Genomic DNA, 18,365 nt, shown 5'->3' with positions numbered 1-18,365 from the left:
AGAGCATTGTATTTTAACTTAAAGTGCTAGAAGCAAAAAATTTAGGGAATTCTGAAAAAACAAGGAAGATGCATAACACGTATGTAATCAGAAAGCATCAAAGAATTTATGGTGTCTATCGTTAACAACCATTATTAAATTTTTGACCCTTGTTATTTTGTCAGTGATATTTGTATTAAAAAATGAGGGATGTTGGTTACTTAATACTCAATACTTATAGAATTGACCTCTTTTTGTCCAGAACTGCGTAAAAGTATTCTAAGGTCAGATATGAAAAATCTACTTGAGCAAGCTACTTAAATTTTAGAGATATTACATATCAAAATTTATAATATGGCTTTTCAAGTATGAATTTTAAAAAAATTCTTAGTAAGATTTGGTAGTAAAATAAAAAGGAGACAAAGGTAATAAAATTAGCTATCAAAATGATATGATAGCATGAAATAAAAGATCTAAAGAATTATCCAAAATAAAAAGGAAAATATACTTGAGAAAAATATTATTTAAGAGTCTAAAACTGGATGAGAGGATAAGTAAAACAAGATAACAGGTAATATTAAATATCATTTCCATTTATAATTTATACACTATAATGCAATTAAACTAAAACATATTGAATTTCACTCATCTCTTTATAGGATGGGTCATTTTTAGGTATCAATTTTCCTAATAATCATCCTGTGACTTAGAACATGACAGAGATTCCAAAGCAAAGATCATACTATTAATTTATATTGTTGTTACAGATTTTGACCTATTTGACGGAATCAATGTTCATAATTAAATTATTAGTTTTTTCTTTGACTTGAAATGTTCATAATTAGTTTTTTTTCTTTGACTTGAAAACTGCAGTCATTTTATAATGTATTTTGACAACTGTGCTTTTTCTTTTAATACTTAACTCTAACAATATGCTACAGGTATCCTTAGGGATCTAGAAGGTGAAAGAACTATTACCACCTATAGATACTGACCACTGCCATAGACATTTATTTAGGTTTTCTTTTCTTCTAAGCAGTTTAACATTCTAAACATTCCAGATGCCCTTTTATTATTTGAAACAATTACCCTTTAGTAAGGGGGAAAAAACCTTAGAAAGACATCTTCTCATATTATAAACTCAAAGCTGCTTTCTTAGGAAACATGTGAGTACATGGAAGACTATTAATTTTAGTGCATTTTAAATTAAAAGATGTGAAAGTAATATAGCTAAAGTTTCTTTTTTTGGTTTTGGTTCAAAGTCTTGGTCTTTGAGCTGCACTTAATTTTTGTTGCTTTTTATCAAAAGGAAAGATGGTGTGCTTCTTGGGAATTATTTTAAAATTATACTTTGGGATTAAATTAGATCTTGACAAAAAAACAAAAGGTAATTTTAAACCTGTTTCTTTTTTGATCAAAAATTCTTTATTTTCTGAAATTGAGTGCTCTTTAAGGATATTTTAAAACACTGTAGTAAGAGGATAATAAAATATTAGAATCCAACTTTTTAAGTATCCTTACCTATGTCATTTGAAAAGTTATCGGTGGCTAACTATTTAATCAGTGACATCAGATTTTTAATATTGATAGATTAATACAATTAGATATGCCTCTAAGTTTTACAGAATCATATATCACAAAATCAAATTCGACTTAATACTCAAGACTTCCACAGATTAACCACAAAATAACACTTACTTTAGAACTGAAGTTTTTTGTTGTAAAATCTAAAAGTTAAGAAAGATGAAGCTCTATTTTTCTAGTCATTTAAGAATCACTTCTAAGTCTCTGACATTTAAAATTAATGCTAAGGCCTTAATTGTTGTGGACTACCAAATACCAACCATTAAAACCAAAAATCTTAACGGGAATGTTTATAGGCTTATTAATACAATTCAAACTTATGAAAACGAAGGAATGGTTATATCTATTTGGGGTCAAACTGAAGTCAGTTAATTTGATCACTATATTCAAATGTCTGTTGTCTTTAAATACAAATAATTTTTCAAAATAGTTAATGTGCTAATTTGGATAAAATGGTCTGACAATATCACTTTATTATTTTGATAATTGAGCCCCCAAATTTACTTTACATAAAGACTTCTATCTGGGAAATAAACATACTAATAATTGAACCCCAAAATGTCTAAGAAATCTTTATTTCTTCTTAAAAAAATCCCATCTATTTACCCATTTAAAACTGAGATTATTTGTTATTCCAGTATTCTTTGGTGTGCTGTTTCTAGTTGTTTTAAATCTTAAGGATTCTTATACTGCCAAGGAATTAAAACATCACACACTTTCTTTTGTTATATTATTTAGCAATTTTTGTTTTTATAATTACTATGTAATTGGCTATCCGGAGCTGGTTTCTCAAAGCAGTAATTTATACTTTTTCATAGAGTCAACGTGTACTAATATTTATTAATCATCCTAGATATTTTCTACATCCTTAGTTTTTATTTGCTTACTATAGGAAGACATTCTATTTTGCTATGTATCTTTTAAAATAACTTCTAAAATAAGAGGCTTTTTATTTTGAAAACAATCTTTAATTCTTTGTCTAGCACTGCATATTTCAGTGCAGATTAAAATTAAACTAAACCATATCGTCTACCCAAAACTGTATTAAGGAGAACATTTTCTTTCATTAATAAATAAAATTTATTCAATAAATAACTACATTATAAGGTTAAAGGGCTTTTGAAAATATTTAAGTTGAATAAATGGGTAGAAAAAGTATACATATTATCTTTGCATGTATTTAACTTACTAAGTGTTATATAACTGAATTGGAATGTTATATATCTGACCAAAACACACAATCACATAAACTGATTTAAGAGAAAGAATGGAAAATGTCAGGATCTACTAGGAAATTCAGATGAAGAAAGGGTTGTTCCCACATTTATTCCCAAGAAGTTTTTGACGTATAGCTCTTAACAAAGTGGGTGGAGGTGTTATTGTTAACTCAAGAAAAGTTATAAACTCCCTACTTGTACTGTTATGTATTCCGTTTTGTAACTTTGATGTTCTTCCTGAAATTAACCTATATATTCAACATACAAATGAAAAGTAACTGATACATGCTTTAAAAAAAAGTACTTTATCAATTACTAATAATGGATATAAGTATTTCATTTTAAGAGTATTAAAACAAGGACAGTTTGAAGATTAGAAGACATTAAAAATATATTAGGACTATCTGATTTTTTTTTTAATGCAAAAAAGGGACATCTCCCTCAAAAAGGATGAATAAAAATTCCCGCAAAATGCACTCCTCCTTACTCTCCTTTCAGTGCAGACTACATTGTAGAAACGAAATCTCTCTTAGAGAACTAGTTGTGAGAAATAATGACTATCCCTAAAGATATTAAACTCTCAATTTTTACTGCTTAAGAAAAGTCAGTATTAATTCTTCTTAATATAAAGATTTAGCTTTGGGGAAAAGTGAGCCTCTCAAAATTTCAAAACAAGGTCAATCTAGTTGATTGGCGTTAAAACACAAGAGCCCATGCATTGTCTATGCTTTTTCTAATAGATTTAAAAATAATTTCAGTCTGCTCCCATAGTTAGTTTCAAGCCTGTGGACAGAACTGAACAATGTGGACACGTCTGGTGATGAACCACATCTGAAGTCCTTCAAATATCTTAAATTTCACAGTTCTTTGTCCCATATAATTTATATAAGAAGCACCAAAACTGGAGCCAAGTTCTCAACAGGTAATGTAACAGCAGGAATTATAATTTAATCACATCATATCATATTACACTATGTAACATTCTGTATTTTGCCTGTTGATATGTAATATAGTTTATTACAAGCATTATTTCCTAAGACTTACGGTATAAGTGCTTCTTTTCAAGTATTACGGCTTATTTAATAGTGTTTATATCTTAACATTAAGTACTTCAGTGATAAATGTATATAATGCAATGCACTGTGCCATTTTTCCCTACTCTGTGTTAATATATTAACAGAATCAAGAAAACTAAAACAACTATTAAAACTGCAGAAGGCTATCAACATCACAGATGCATGTCTGAGTAGGTCAACAACATTTCCATGAAGATATATTTTCATCGTAAATGCTGCTTTTTCTTTAAGTTACTTTTACTTTTGCAGCAGCAGGTCTTCAGGACAAGTAGATCAGAAGTTTCGAGTGAAAATGACACTGAATTACTCTGAGAAAACATCCATCCACATTATTAAGAAATGAAGAAAACCGCTGGTGTCACCTCAACATAAAATTGTGCGTTTTCCCTTTCAAAATGTGATTTGCTTCATTTATGTGATGACAACACGGCTTTGGAGTTCTCATGGCACACCAAAGATAAGGACTAACTTGTCAAGGAACCTCTTGTTTGTTTTAATATTTAATTTGAACAATACAATAACTAGAAAAAGGTCAGTGCCTCAGTGGCTTTTAAACCACATCAATTTCAATATTTGTTTTTCAAAATAATGATGCAGTTAAATCTATGCTTCTGCGACAACAGTGCAATGCAGTACCCTTTCCTGGATAGGGAGCTGAAGTTTATCCAAGTAGAAGCTTTAAATAAGGTAGATTGTTGCCAACTACATACCAATCTTGCATGTTTGATATAAATATATAATGAAAGCTTAAACTGACTTGTAAATCTATATTCTGCTAACGCTTCACATAAGCAGCAATGGAATGAACAGAGGTGTACTCAATATAAAAGTTTTCAAAACTACTCCATAAAACAAATGACAACAAGTGGTTAAGAACACTGAACATCTGTTGTGTGTACCAGATGTAAAAGAAGAAGGATGGACCCTGGCGTTACTTGCACTGTTTGAATTACGTGAAGGTGAAATTAGGACTTAGTCCTCTTCCATTTCTCCAGAAGACTTAGTATGCTGTGAGCTTTCTTTTGTATCTGCGTTCGTTTCAGTCCCACTCTGTCCATCCATTGGTCCATTGTGTTCACTATTAGCTTTTGCTTTGTCTTCTGCAGCCTCTACTTTCGGTTTGGGTTTATAAATGATGGGGTTACAGAAATTATCCAGTTCCTAAAGACATGAAGAAAATTGATTATATTAAAAATGTCACAGTTAAATTCCACATTAACTTTCTAAATTTCCACCTAATTCCACTTTCCTGAATTTATGTTAGTGCAGTTAGATAACCAACTGTTTCTTCCAGTACCTCAATGAAGGATTTATCTTATAGGATAGTGCATGTCTGTGGTGATAGGAAACTACTCAATCTTTGACAATAGTTTTTGTATCCAATCTTCCTAAAAATTGGTTCTTCATAATTTAAAATATAGTTTACTTAGGGAGAAATAATTTTTATTTTAAACATTTAAAAAAATTAAATTTATTTTTATTATAGTTGACATACAATACTATATTAGTTTCAGGTGAACAATACATTGATTCGGCATATATGATGTGATCACCACAATAAGTCTATTAACCATCTGTCACCATACAAAGTTATCATGAAACCCTTGACTATTTTCTTTATGCTGTGCATTACATTCCTGTGACTTCTTTATTTTATAATTGGAAGTTTATACTTCGTATTCCCCTTCACCTTTTGCCTATCCCCTTACCCCTTCCCCTCTGGCAACCATGTTTGTTTCTGTATCTACGAATCTGTTTCTGTTTTGTCTCATTTGTTTTTCAGACTCCACACATATGTGAAATCTCTGTCGGACTTATTTCACTTAGCATTAATACCTTCTAGGTCCATTAATATTGTCGCAAATGGCAATTTTCGTATTTTTTTTATGGCGAGTAATATTCCATTGCACATATACCCATCTTTATCCATTCATCTATCAATGGGCACTTAAGCTGCTTCCATATTGTGGCTATTCCAAATAATGCTTCAATGAACATGGGGATGCAGATATCTTTTCGAATTAGTGTTGAGAAAAATTCTTAATTCATTCCCTTAAATTATGCCTATTGCTGTTATGAGCATTTTGTCAAATAACACCTATTTCATTAACTGATATTTCTCAACATTTACATGAAAACTATTTTAATAAGTGAAATTATATAAATATACACACTAACTTGACTTTTTGAAAACAACTGAGTAGCACTTGCTGTTGAAGGAAAATAAGCCATGAAAGTAAATGCAACTTAATAATTTAGAAGAAATACAATGTATTTTCCATATGCTTGCTTTTTTTTCCCCCATAGAAATAAAAAAACATTAAAATCTTTCAAGATCTGTATCACTGATTGGGGTTGGGATGGAGAGATAGAAAGTAACATCCTGAGAGATGTTTTAATGACAAACTGCTCTTATACTTTGTATTTCATCTGATTAGGAGTAAATTATCACAGCTTCTTTGCAAAACTTTCTCAAAAGGAAAATAGTACTTTTAGTGCTCTATTTGATTTAAAAAAAAACTGCTTCTGTTTTTAAAAATCATGTACCTAAAAACATACTGAACTAGATTAAAAAAAAAAAAATCACCTGAAATTCCAATTCCTACAAATACTAACATTTGGGTGAAGATCCTTCTAAATATAGGTCCAGTCATACACATATATACAAACTTATGAACACAGTAATTTATATAGTGAGATAACTTTATTCTTTAATCTTTCCTTTTTCACTCAATATGTTGTATGCATCTTTGTATCTGAACAGATAGATCTCTATATTTAAACTAATGTATTTAATGGCTACTGTGTATTGTGTGGATGTAGCAATTTATTCATTTAGTTGCTTACTGATAGGTATTTAGGTTGTTTCCAATTTTTCGCTATTGTAAACAAAGGTATTTAATCTGCATATACCTGTGCAACAATCACTTTAGGATGGATTCCTAGAAATGTGATTTCTGGGTTAAAGGGTCTACTCTAAATTTCTATACATATTCTGATACAATGTCCCCAAAAAAGGTGTAACAAATTTAACCACGTTGCTCAGGAAGAGCATCTATTTCTCACATCCTTTAACCACACAACCAAATCAGATGGGTGAAAAGAGAGATTTGCATTTTGTAGATTAGTGATGAGGATGAACACCATTTCATGTTTTTATTGAACATGTATTTCTTCTTTTGTCAGTTACTTATCCAATGTCTTCACTCATTTTTCTACTTAGATGCTGATCTTTATTAAAAAGTTTGTCCCCATGTTTTTCATGTTTTCTATGATAACCTGTGGCATTTTCATTAGTAATGTTTTTTTAGACTGGAAGTTTATCTCAGAAATAAGATTTTACCCAGAACTAAACACATTTCAATTTATGTCAAACATAGACCTACACTGCCAAGTTTTACCATGGAGACTTAGAAGTCATATCCAATCCAGAAAAATATGACATATTTGACAGTCAAAAGTTGTTAATTGCTTTATTTCATTTTGCATTACACTTCAAATGTGGGGGAAAAAAATAGCCTTGTGTATGTGACAAATTAAATCAAGGAATGGAGATGTCCCACCTAGAATCTTTTTTTTTTTTTCAAAATAAAAAATTAGTCTTAAATTTCTCTTTTTCTAAGTTCTTTTGCAAATTGATTATTTCTCAAAGTATAGCTCCCATTAAAAAATTTAGTGCTTGAACCCATTAAAAAGAGAATTTTATAGTTTGTTACCTTTGACTTTGCAACTATTTCTGAAACTTTCACCACAGGATCTTGAGTGAGACTTAGTTTGTTCTGTGCATTCATCTTACTGTTCAGCCAACTCATGGCTTCACTGATGTATTTTTCAACTTTTTCCATTTCAGCAGGATCCAAATGATCATATCTTTCATCCTATTTTAAAAAAAAAAATTTAGTTAATGCAACAGATTTTTCAGTAACAATTTATCAATAACTCCTACTTAAAAGATTTAGATTCTTACTGAGTGTACACCTCACACATACCCATTTGAAGAAGCCACATAAAAAGTACACAGAACTGAAGAGACTGAGAGAAAGAAAAAATCAGTGTGGATTCCTAAAAGGAAAGGCTTTCTGAAGAAGTCAGGTTTGGAATGACTAGTGGTGAATATTCAAGGGAAAGTTACTTATTAGCCAAGAAAAGAAGCCACATGGAATTGAATTTGTTAGAGAACAAAGAGAAATAAGGGAAGCAGGCATAATGCAAACTACACAGAAAATTCTGAATATACAAGAAAACAATATGGTACGTTGTTAGGGAGAATTACATAATAAAATTCTGTCTGAAAAAGAGAACAGCTGCCATGCATAGAAGAAAATCTAAGAAGCTATGGTTTAGATTACCAACCACAGAACCTGAAGGAAATGGCAATGCAACATATGAAAAGAGGATCTCCTGATGCATTATAGATTGGAGATGGAAAATAAAGGGAAAGAGAATGGAAGAATACTCCAAAGCCAAAGAACTGAGGATGGTGATGCTACCTTTTACAACCATAAATCTTCATCAGATAGTGAACTCTTCTTTCTGCTTGTATGATTACAAATTATGCATCCATCATCTTAGACTCAGTTTCTGGGCACCCACTTTTTCTTGAATTCCTTCCAACTTCACGGGTCACTTCTTCAGTTCTTCCCTATTCACCCCTCTATCTATATGCTTTTTAAAGTCTCTAGCCTTGACCCTCTTCCCTGAAATCCCAACTCTATATCCAGCTTCCAACTTGAATTTCTACTTGTAAAGTTTGAAATGACTACTTATGTTTCAAACACCTGATTACTTCCCTATCTACTCTTCCCAGGTTTCCTCATCTCAGTAAACTTCATCTTGGAATCATTTTGGACTCCTCTGTTATATTTACGTAAAATATATCAGTCAATCTTATTAGCTCTGCCTTCAAAATATATGCAGCAAAAAATCCAACCACTTCTCTCCCATCCACTATCTGGGTTCAAGACTTCTATCATTTCTTGCCTGTATTATTTCTAATAATGACTGCGCTAGTCTCTTTGTTTCCAGAAGCTTTAAAAATAAGTCAAATCATATTATGTCTATGCGGAAAACCCTCCAATGAATTCCTATCATCAAAGCGAAAGCCAAACTTTTCTAATGGCCTGCTAGGCCCCTTATGATCTGCCCACTGCTAACCCACCCCCACTGCTTTAAGCCATATTGGCTTCCTTGCTGTTCCTCCAACACATTCTCCTCTGGAGGTTTTGCAGCTACTATTCTCTTTTTCTTTCTTATAATTATCATACTTTCTTATAATTTCTTATAATTATCATACATCTTGAACCCTCACCTCCTTCAGTTTTCCCCTCATATACAGGTCACCTTATTAGTCTGCCGGTCTGACAAATCTCCTCTACCTCTGGCAGTCCCTTGCTTTTTCCAAAGCCTTTTATCATCCTCTGACTATTTTACAATGACTTCTTATTTACCTTTCCCCACTGAAGCATAATAGAAACAGGTTCAATGTTCTGTTTGATGCTGTATTTCTAGCACCTTGAAGGGAGCCTGGCACATAATAAAAACTCAAAAGTCCTTGAACGTAAGTCTCACTTTGCTCTGGATAGTATCTTAAACCTGCATACTCAAGAAAACTGCTAAAATCAGACAACCAAGACAGCGCAGTAGATAAACACTGTGCTTACCTTCTCTCACAACCACATCAAAATTACAACTATTCTACAAAACAACCATTATTGAGAATCACCTGGAATCAAGCTGAACGGAAGCCTTTTAGCTAAGGACACACAGAAACCACCTCCAGACTGGTAGGAGGGGCAGAGACACTGAATGGGTTGGTCCCATACCTGTGTGTGACCATTAAAGATCGGGAGAGGTATTTTGACTGTGGGGGTCCCCCCCCCCCCCGCCTCCAGAGGAGCGAGAGATCCCAGTCCCACCCCAGCCCAGGGTTCTAGTGCCGGGGAGAGGAAGTCCCCATAATTTCTGGTTGTGAAAACCAGTGGACATTGTGACTGAGTGAGATAGAGGGCAGCTGCACTCCCAGGTGCTCCTCTTAAAGGGACTGTGTGTGGACTTTCCCACTAATGGAATCACTCGCTCTGAGCTCCAGCGCTGTGGCAGCAGCTGAAGGGGTGGCAGGGACATATGGTGGGGAAATGAGTTGTCTGACTTGGGATGGGGGCTGGAGAGGCAGCTTTCTCCTGGCTGTGGGAGCTGGCGGAGGCCATTGTTTCTTTGTTGAGCCCTCCCCCTTCCTGGTGTGTGAACACAGGTGGCCACCATTTCTGAGTCTCTGCCTTTAGTTAGCCACACCCTGGTGATTAGAGATCTGGCCCCGCCCAACTTTTAGGCACACCCAAGCCGCTTCCAGTGGCTTTTTCATGCAGAGCGCCTGTCTTGGCTCAAGCTGCAGACTTTCCTAGGGTCTCTCAAAGGTTCGTGGAACCGAGATGAGTAGCATCTGGCTTGAGCGTGTCCTATGCCTCTGGCTGGGATGCCCTAAGCCAGCATTAGCAGCAGCTGGCTTTGGTTTGTGGCTTGGCCTCTCAAGGTGCTTCCAAGCACAACACAGGTGGCAGCCATCTGTAGATTTCTTTGTGGGTCCTGCCGGTGGTCCCGGGTGGCACACAGGCTTTGGCTGAATTTGATCTACAGCGGATCCCCTCCAAGGTGATCCTGGGGCTGGTGGCCCCAGTGGCCAGCTTCAAAATGAGCTGGAGTATTACCCAGCTGCCTCCAAGTATGACACACCCAAGGGGCAGATTGGGCAGGCACCAGAGCCCTTCTGAGGCTGATCCTACAGAGGAGGATCTGCTCTGTAGGATCAGCCCCTGCACAAAAACCCTTCCCCTGTAGTCAAGGCCAGTCCCAGCGAGCCCAAGAGTCATTCCCTCGCAATGATGTGCAATTGTCAACCAAGGCTCAACTACAAGAAGAAAGAGGGCACCCACAACCCACACAAGGGATGCACCTGGAGTGCGTGGCTGAGGTGACCAGAAAGACTGTGCCACTGAATCCAATAGCACACCTACTTCATAAGGCCACTCTATTAAGACCAGAAGACATAGCAGCCCTTCCTAATATATAGAAAGAAACACAGGGAGACAGCCAAAATAGGGAGACAAAGAAACATGTCCCAAATAAAAGAACAGAACAAAGCTCCAGAAAAAGAACAAAGCGAAATGGAGACAAGCAAGCAATCTATCAGACGCAGAGTTCCAAACACTGGTTATAAGGATGCTCACTGATCTCAGGGAGAGCTTCAACAGAGCTAGGAAGCATAAAACTCAGACACAAACCATGAAAAATAACCAGTCAGAAATAAAAGATACAGTAACAGAAATGAAGAATATATTACAGGGAATCAACAGATTAGATGAAGCAGGGGATCCAACTAGTGATGTAGAAGGTAGCAGAAAACACCCAACCAGAACAGAAAAAAAAAAAAAAAAAAAGGAATCCAACAAATTGAGGAGAATTTGAGGGGCCTCCAGGACAATATCACACATTCGCATCATAGGGGTACCAGAAAGAGAAGAGAGAGCATGGAATTTAAAATCTATTTGAAGAAATAATGACAGAAAACTTCCCTAACCTGGTGAAGGAAATAGACACAGAAACCCAGGAAGTGCACAAAGAGTCCCAAACAAGATAAACCCAAAAAGGCCAACACCAAGACACATCATAATTAAAATGCCAAAGGTTAAAGACAAAGAAAGAACCTTAAAAGCAGCAAGAGAAAAGCAGTTAGTTACCACAAGGGAGCCCCTATAAAACTGGCAGCTGATTTCTCAACAGAAACTGTTGCAGGAAATGTTCCAAGTGATGAAAAGCAAGGACATATAACCAAGATTGCTCTACCCTGCAAAGCTATCATTTAGAATTGAAGGACAGATAAGGAGTTTCCCAGACAAGAAAAAGCTGATGTAGTTCATCACCACCAATCCATATTACAAGGAATTTTAGAGGGACTTCTTTAAGACGGGGGGGTGGGGGGGGTGGGTGGGTTAAAGAAAGTGAAAGGGGAAGGGATTAAGTAGTACAAATTGGTTATTACACAGTAATCTTGGGGATGTAAAGTACAGCACAGGGAATATAGTCAATAACATTGTAATAACTAGGTATGGTGCCAGATAGGTACTAGATCTATTAGGGTGATAGAAGAGAATGGGGTTGGGGGCAAGGTGAAAAAGGAGAAGGCATTAAGAAATACAAATTGGCAGTTAAAACAGTATGGGGAATATAATAAACAACGTTGTAAAGATCATGTAAGATGCCAGATGGGCACTGGGCTTATCAGGGGGATCACATCATAGACTGTGTAGATAGATGCCTGGCCAAGGCACTCACTATACACCTGAAGCTGAAGTAGAATAATATTGCATATCAACTATAACTAAATATACAGGTATACATAGTCACAGTATGTGAAGTACAACATACATATACAAGATAGTTGATGGTACTGTAACAGCTATATAAGATGTCAGAGGGGTAGTAGCTTGGGGGGTGGGTCATCACTTTATGAGGGGTGTAAATGTCTAACGATTACGTTGCTTTATACTCCTGAAACTAATTAAAAAGGAAAACAGACTGCTCAAGCCCAGGAACACGAGGCCATGTTAACTGTACGGGAATCTCCAATACCACATTTGAAATAGTTTTGGCGTTTTCATTTGTCTGCTTGCTCCTTCTTACCTTTCCATTAGCCTTATATTTGATTTGTACCTGTACGAACAATTTGGACACTGGCAGGCACACCCACAATCAGTACCTGGACTCTTCTAGGTTGCCTGGACTGCAATCTTATTTTACAAAATTCACAAATCTTTTTCTAAAATAAGTAACTGCTTTCCACATTGTGTAGTAAAAAACACTGTAGTTATTAAGTTTGTGCGTTAACTTTGGAATGCTTAGGTTTTAATCCTAACCCCACCATTTACTGCCTGTATAATCCCTGACAAATTGCTAAAGTGCTGCAGTTTTAATATATATACCTGAGAGAATGAAGTGAGATAATCCATGTAAAAGTGCTTAAAATTCTTTAGTGCTTGATCCGCATATGCTATTTTTATGATACTCTGCCTGAATTATTTCTGGTGCTAGCCTCTCTGCCCACTGATGCAGTTTTCACTGCAATTTAAATGTAATTTAATGGCAATGATAAAAACTGGGGGAATTACAGTGACTATTTATATAGTTAAAGCAGGAGTCAGTGAACTTGTCCTGCAGATCACCTGTTTTCTCAAGGGTTACTTTGGGAACACAGCCATGCCCTTCATTTACGTATCATAGATGGTTGCTTTTGTACTACAATGCAGAGTTGAATAGTTGTAGAGAGATTAAGTTCTACAAAGCCTAAATATTTATTATTTGTTCATTTAAATAAAAAGTCTGCTAACTTCTGGTTTAGAGGGAAAAAAATAAGCTTAATTTTGTCAAATTTTACTGTTATATCCAAATGTAGATATCATTTATAGAGGGTTCCAAAAAAAAAAAAATGTATACGCATTTTAAGAAAGGAAAAAACTGTATTAAAATTGTAATAATATATACTGATAACAAAAGATGAATAGAAGTCATGTGTATACATTTTCTTTGGCATCCCCGGTATAACTAAATATTTAAGGCTTAAAATCACTGAAAAGGTCAAGGGTGTGATACAGACTTATGTAACACATGTATAAAAGAATAATGGGTATAGAGGATTAGAAATGACTAATGGACTAGAACACAAAGAGCAACCAAAAGAAAAAGAGGCCAAAGGACAAAATAAAGGCTAGCAGAGTCCAGCTTCAAAGAAATCTGTAATAAAAAAGACCCAAGAAAATCTCTTTTTCACTATGTCAATAATGAAATCCCTAAGAAGAAAACAATGGATTTGGTCACTGGATTAATTTACAATGTGGTTTTAGGGAATTTAAAAGGATACACTCTATTTTAAATTCATTAGTATCCTTTACTGACAATTCTCCAAAAAAATAAGTTTCAAGTTTGGTGCACAACGTCTCTGGAATTTAGTAGCAACTGCTCCAGCTTTGTAGCTGAGAACATTTACATTTACCCCACACTCATCATGTCTACACACGTGTCATCGTTAACAGTTAGCTTTATAATAAATTCAATACCTTGTTTCTGTATGCTTCTATCACTTTCATGACAAGTTGGATCTTTTTTCCCAAGTCATTTAAAGCTTTTGGTCTCTCTTCATGTTCCATGTATCTCATTTGAATAGGCTGGCCATATTTCTGTTAACGTAAGAAATTTATTTTTAAAAGAAAAGCAACAAAGAAACTCTTAACAGAAGACATGGCATATTGCGTATAATAACTTTATTCGTTAGATAAAATGTGTGCCGTATTAAGAGGGTAATGCTTTTAAAAAAAACAAAACAGAAAACCTTTGCCCCCTTGGCCCAAGTGCCTGGAATGGGGAGTTTCTAAATGTCTCTGTAACTTTGAGGAGGGGGATTCATTAGAAGAATGAATAACTCCTTTCAATTCTTTATATACTTACGTAAAAACCAGTTTATTTAAGGATAATTTTAGATTTTCAGAAAAGTTACAAAGGAAATAACAGAGCCAAGCATCTCTCATAGCTTTCCTCTAATGTTAACCTCATAGCACGTGGTACATTTGTCCGTAAGAAACCAGCACTGGTGCATTACTCTGAACTAACTCCAGACTTAATTTGGATTTCATTTTCTTCTGTTCCAGGATACTACATTGCATTTAGTGTATTTATACCATACTTTTTATTGCAAATGTTTTTGAAAGGGAAGCAAACATTTCATTTTTAATTTCTAAAATCCATCTCAGAAAAATAGTAAAGCTTATGAAAACTTCTATAACATTTTCCTTTTTATGGTTACTAATACACCTGAGGCAAAATAATCCGTTTTGGATACTTCTGGGCTTTTCCAATTATTTCTATTGGCTTCAGCTGCCTTGATGTTCCTATAGCTCCAAATATATATTCTCTTAGGGAGCTGGGGAATAAAACTACCAAGAATATAAACAATGTGAAGTTTAGTAATGCTCTCATAAGCTTAAATTTTCTACTTGATTTCTAATTATTCCCTTTGGTAGTAATTTATTGACATGAAAGTAATTATTGCAAGATAATAACTTCTTTTGCTTTTAAGTAACTTCTTTTGCACTCCTCTTCCCCAGCTAAAGGGTTGCTTTCCATATTCTAGAAATCTTTATTAATGTCATCACTTTGCACCTGTATATTCCTTTGCTACTCAAAGAGTGGTTCAGGGACCAGCCGCATAGAATCTTTTGGAAGCTTGTTAAACTGGAGAATCGTGGGCCCACCTCGCTATACTGAATAATCTGCATTTCACTAAGAACCCCAGGGAATTCACGTGCATGCTAAAGCACTGCTATGATCCTCACCAAGGAGGAGAGACTAAACTTTCCTGTCATACATCCAATTTGAACTTCTTGTAACCAAATTATTTTTTTCAGGGTTGGTGGAGGGTCCCTGGGTAGCAGGCAAGAAAAAACGAGTTAATAGTGGTCTTTTCTTAGAAATCACACATTGCCCTAGAAAAAGGGAACCTGGTGGCCATGTCTCCTTATTTCTTTATTAAAGAACATTCAAGAGCAGGGGTGCTATTTTTGAAGTTCTTTGCTGGCCAGGTGTCCCCATCAGTTGCAATGCGAAAACACCAAAGGGCAGCATATTACTCCTCAAAATCAGAGCAGTAAAGGTGGAGTGAAGCAGAAGAAGGGTGATTCCTCTGATGGATAAGAAGAGGTCAGGCTGAAAAATCACTAATAATGACATCTCAGAAACACATAGATTGTAAGCAATACTAACACTCTGGTCATTTTCTAAATGTTTATATCTGAATACCATGATAGACAAATATGATTATACATTATTTGATTTCAATTATCATGTATCAGTACTCACCTCTCAAAAAGCTTTTAAAATGAGAATATCTGCCTCAGTAATTTCTTACATATTTATTTTAAAAATACACTGTGCCGTTAACACCATAATTTCTAGGAATACCCAACGTTCTACTTAACACTCATATATAACTTTAAAAAGTTACCTTTAATTCTTGAAGCTTATCCACATAAATTTGTTTAGGTTGGTCTTCACCTTCTTCATAAAGCCAATTTTCTGTGTCTTCCAATATTGCTGACAGTTTATTCACGTCCTAAGTATACATTTAAGAGACAGAGATGTAAAATGTTCTTCTTAGAAATAAAAGTCATCAAAGAAGGACACAATGTTTTCAAATATAAAGAATTAAATTTCGTATTTTTCTGACTTTTTATTCTTAAACATTGTTCACCATACTTCCACAAACTGGAAAAATACCTAAGAACCATTCCTAAATGCACTCAAGAAGATTGACAGTAACACAGTTAATACATTTATTTACATAATCGGTATTAGCATTCTCAAGAAAAAAAGTTTTTGTAAAAAATTGTAAAATCTAGACTTACTTCTTGTGTGATGAATTTTTCATAGACAGTACCCAGCTTGTCTCTAAAATCATATACATATTCTTCAACAGCATTCTTAGCATCATTTCTTTCTTTCTCTAACTTATCTTGCATTATCATCTTCCCCTATTCAAAAAATTTCAGATTAGTTGCCATTAAGAATATTCAGAAATTAGGGAAAAAAGAAACCAAAATCACAGTGAAATACCACTTCATACCTACTAGGATGACTAAATCAAAGAAATAAAAAATAAGTGTTGGTGAGGATGTGGAGAATTAGAAACCTTTGTAACATTGTTGTTGGGAATGTAAAATGCTGCAGCTGTGACAGAAAAGTTTGATGGTTCCTTGAAAAGCTAAAAAAAGAATTACAATATAACCTGGCAATTTTACTACTAGGTATATAACCAATGTAATTGAAAGCAGGAACTCAAACAGCTTTTGTATGCCAGTGTTCACTGCAGCACTGTTCTTAACAGCCAAAAGGTGGAAACAACTCAATTGTTCATTAACAGATGGATAGATAAAATATATATCCACAATGAATATTATTCTACTATAATAGGAATGAGTTTTGATACATTAGAACATGGATAAACCTTGAAAACATTTTGCTAAGTGCAATAAGTCAGATACGAAAGGACAAGTATTTTATGAATTCATTTAAATGAGTAATCTACAATAGGCAAATTCATAGAGACAGAAAGTGGACTAATTTACTGGGGGATGGAGGAAGGGAGAAATGTTGAGTTATTACTTGATTGTTACAGACTTTCTGTTTGGGGTGATGAAAAAATTTTGGAGATAGTGGTGATGGGTTGCACAACATTGTAAATATAATGCACTGAATCGTCATACACTTAAAAGTGATCAAAATACTAAATTTTATCATATATATTTTATCAAAATTAAAAATTGACAATATACCAAAATCCATTGAATTTTACATTTTAAATGGGTTAATTGTATGGTATGTGAGTTATATCTCAATAAGCTATTTAGGAAACCCACACAGACTATGTCACTGAATATACCGTGTTTTCCTGAAAATAAGACCTAGCTAGACCATCAGCTCTAACGCATCTTTTGGAGCAAAAATTAATATAAGAATTAATATAAGTATTTTACTATAAGACCTGGTCTTACATAGTATCATATAAGTATCATATAGTATCATATAAGTATCATATAGTATCATATCTTGTTTTCAGGGAAACACGGTACTTGGGTTCAAATCCTAGGTTCCCCATTTGCTAGCTTTGAGATCTCAGAAGAGACACCTAACCTCTCAACCTCAGTTTTCTTATCCTAAAATAGACAGCATATTCCTATTTAGTTCATAGACTATTGATAAAATTGACATAATTCACATAAATTATTTAGTACAGTGCCTGGCACGTAACTGGCGCTGATTAAACGTTAGCCCTGGGACAGACTATAGTAGAGTGGTTGTGATCTTGAGCCTTGGAAACAGGCTACCTGGATCCAAATTAAAGGTTACTCTCTGACCTTGGGTAATTTAGTCTACCTGTACCTGTTTCCTCATCAGTAAAATGTAGATCCCTAGTAATCCCTACATGTCAGAGTTGTTGTGAGGATTAAATAAGGTATCAAAATGTTTAAAAATTACTACTGTTATAATCAAAAGCAAAAAAATAATCTGAGGATTGTAATTCTTAAACAACAAAATTTTCATTTTAACAAAAACATAGTATTTTAAACACAAGACTGCACTGTACTGACATTTGTGAATTTAGAATAGTGAGACACTTAAAAATATAAGAAATATTTTATACCCCAAATTTGCCACAGTCACGCTTCCCCACAATTCATTCCTTTGGGAAAACTAGTCTCAAAACATACAAATTCTGAATTATTCAGGGTGTCCAGGAATGCTTGCTTCATATAAAATGCAACCTTGACTAATTAATGATAGTGATGTAGGCAGGTAAGAAGAGCAAGCACTATAAAGTCAAACTCTCTTGAAGAAATTCCTAGACTAAAGTCAGCAGAAGGAAGAATACTAGGGCACTTCAAACAGAAGTGGCCTTTACTGCCAGCCA

At 34.5% G+C, this 18,365-nt stretch overlaps 1 protein-coding gene across 1 annotated transcript in view; it reads right to left on the bottom strand.

Moving 5' to 3' along the window:
* Window positions 1-3,633: 3,633 nt before the first annotated feature.
* Window positions 3,634-18,365, bottom strand: part of HSPA4L (heat shock protein family A (Hsp70) member 4 like) — a 43,202-nt gene continuing 28,470 nt past the window's right edge. The window contains exons 15-19 of the mRNA XM_033134355.1: window positions 16,303-16,428; window positions 15,903-16,010; window positions 13,963-14,082; window positions 7,573-7,734; window positions 3,634-5,017 (exon numbers count right to left, since the gene is read on the bottom strand). Coding sequence (XP_032990246.1) covers window positions 4,829-5,017; window positions 7,573-7,734; window positions 13,963-14,082; window positions 15,903-16,010; window positions 16,303-16,428 — 705 coding nt within the window. The 3' untranslated portion in view covers window positions 3,634-4,828. The remainder of the gene's footprint in view (window positions 5,018-7,572; window positions 7,735-13,962; window positions 14,083-15,902; window positions 16,011-16,302; window positions 16,429-18,365) is intronic.

This window comes from Rhinolophus ferrumequinum, chromosome 18 (assembly GCF_004115265.2).
Source record: "Rhinolophus ferrumequinum isolate MPI-CBG mRhiFer1 chromosome 18, mRhiFer1_v1.p, whole genome shotgun sequence".
In the NCBI taxonomy this organism is placed as follows: domain Eukaryota; kingdom Metazoa; phylum Chordata; class Mammalia; order Chiroptera; family Rhinolophidae; genus Rhinolophus; species Rhinolophus ferrumequinum.
Note: the sequence above shows the minus strand (reverse complement) of the source record. Positions and strands in the feature narration are given on the sequence as shown.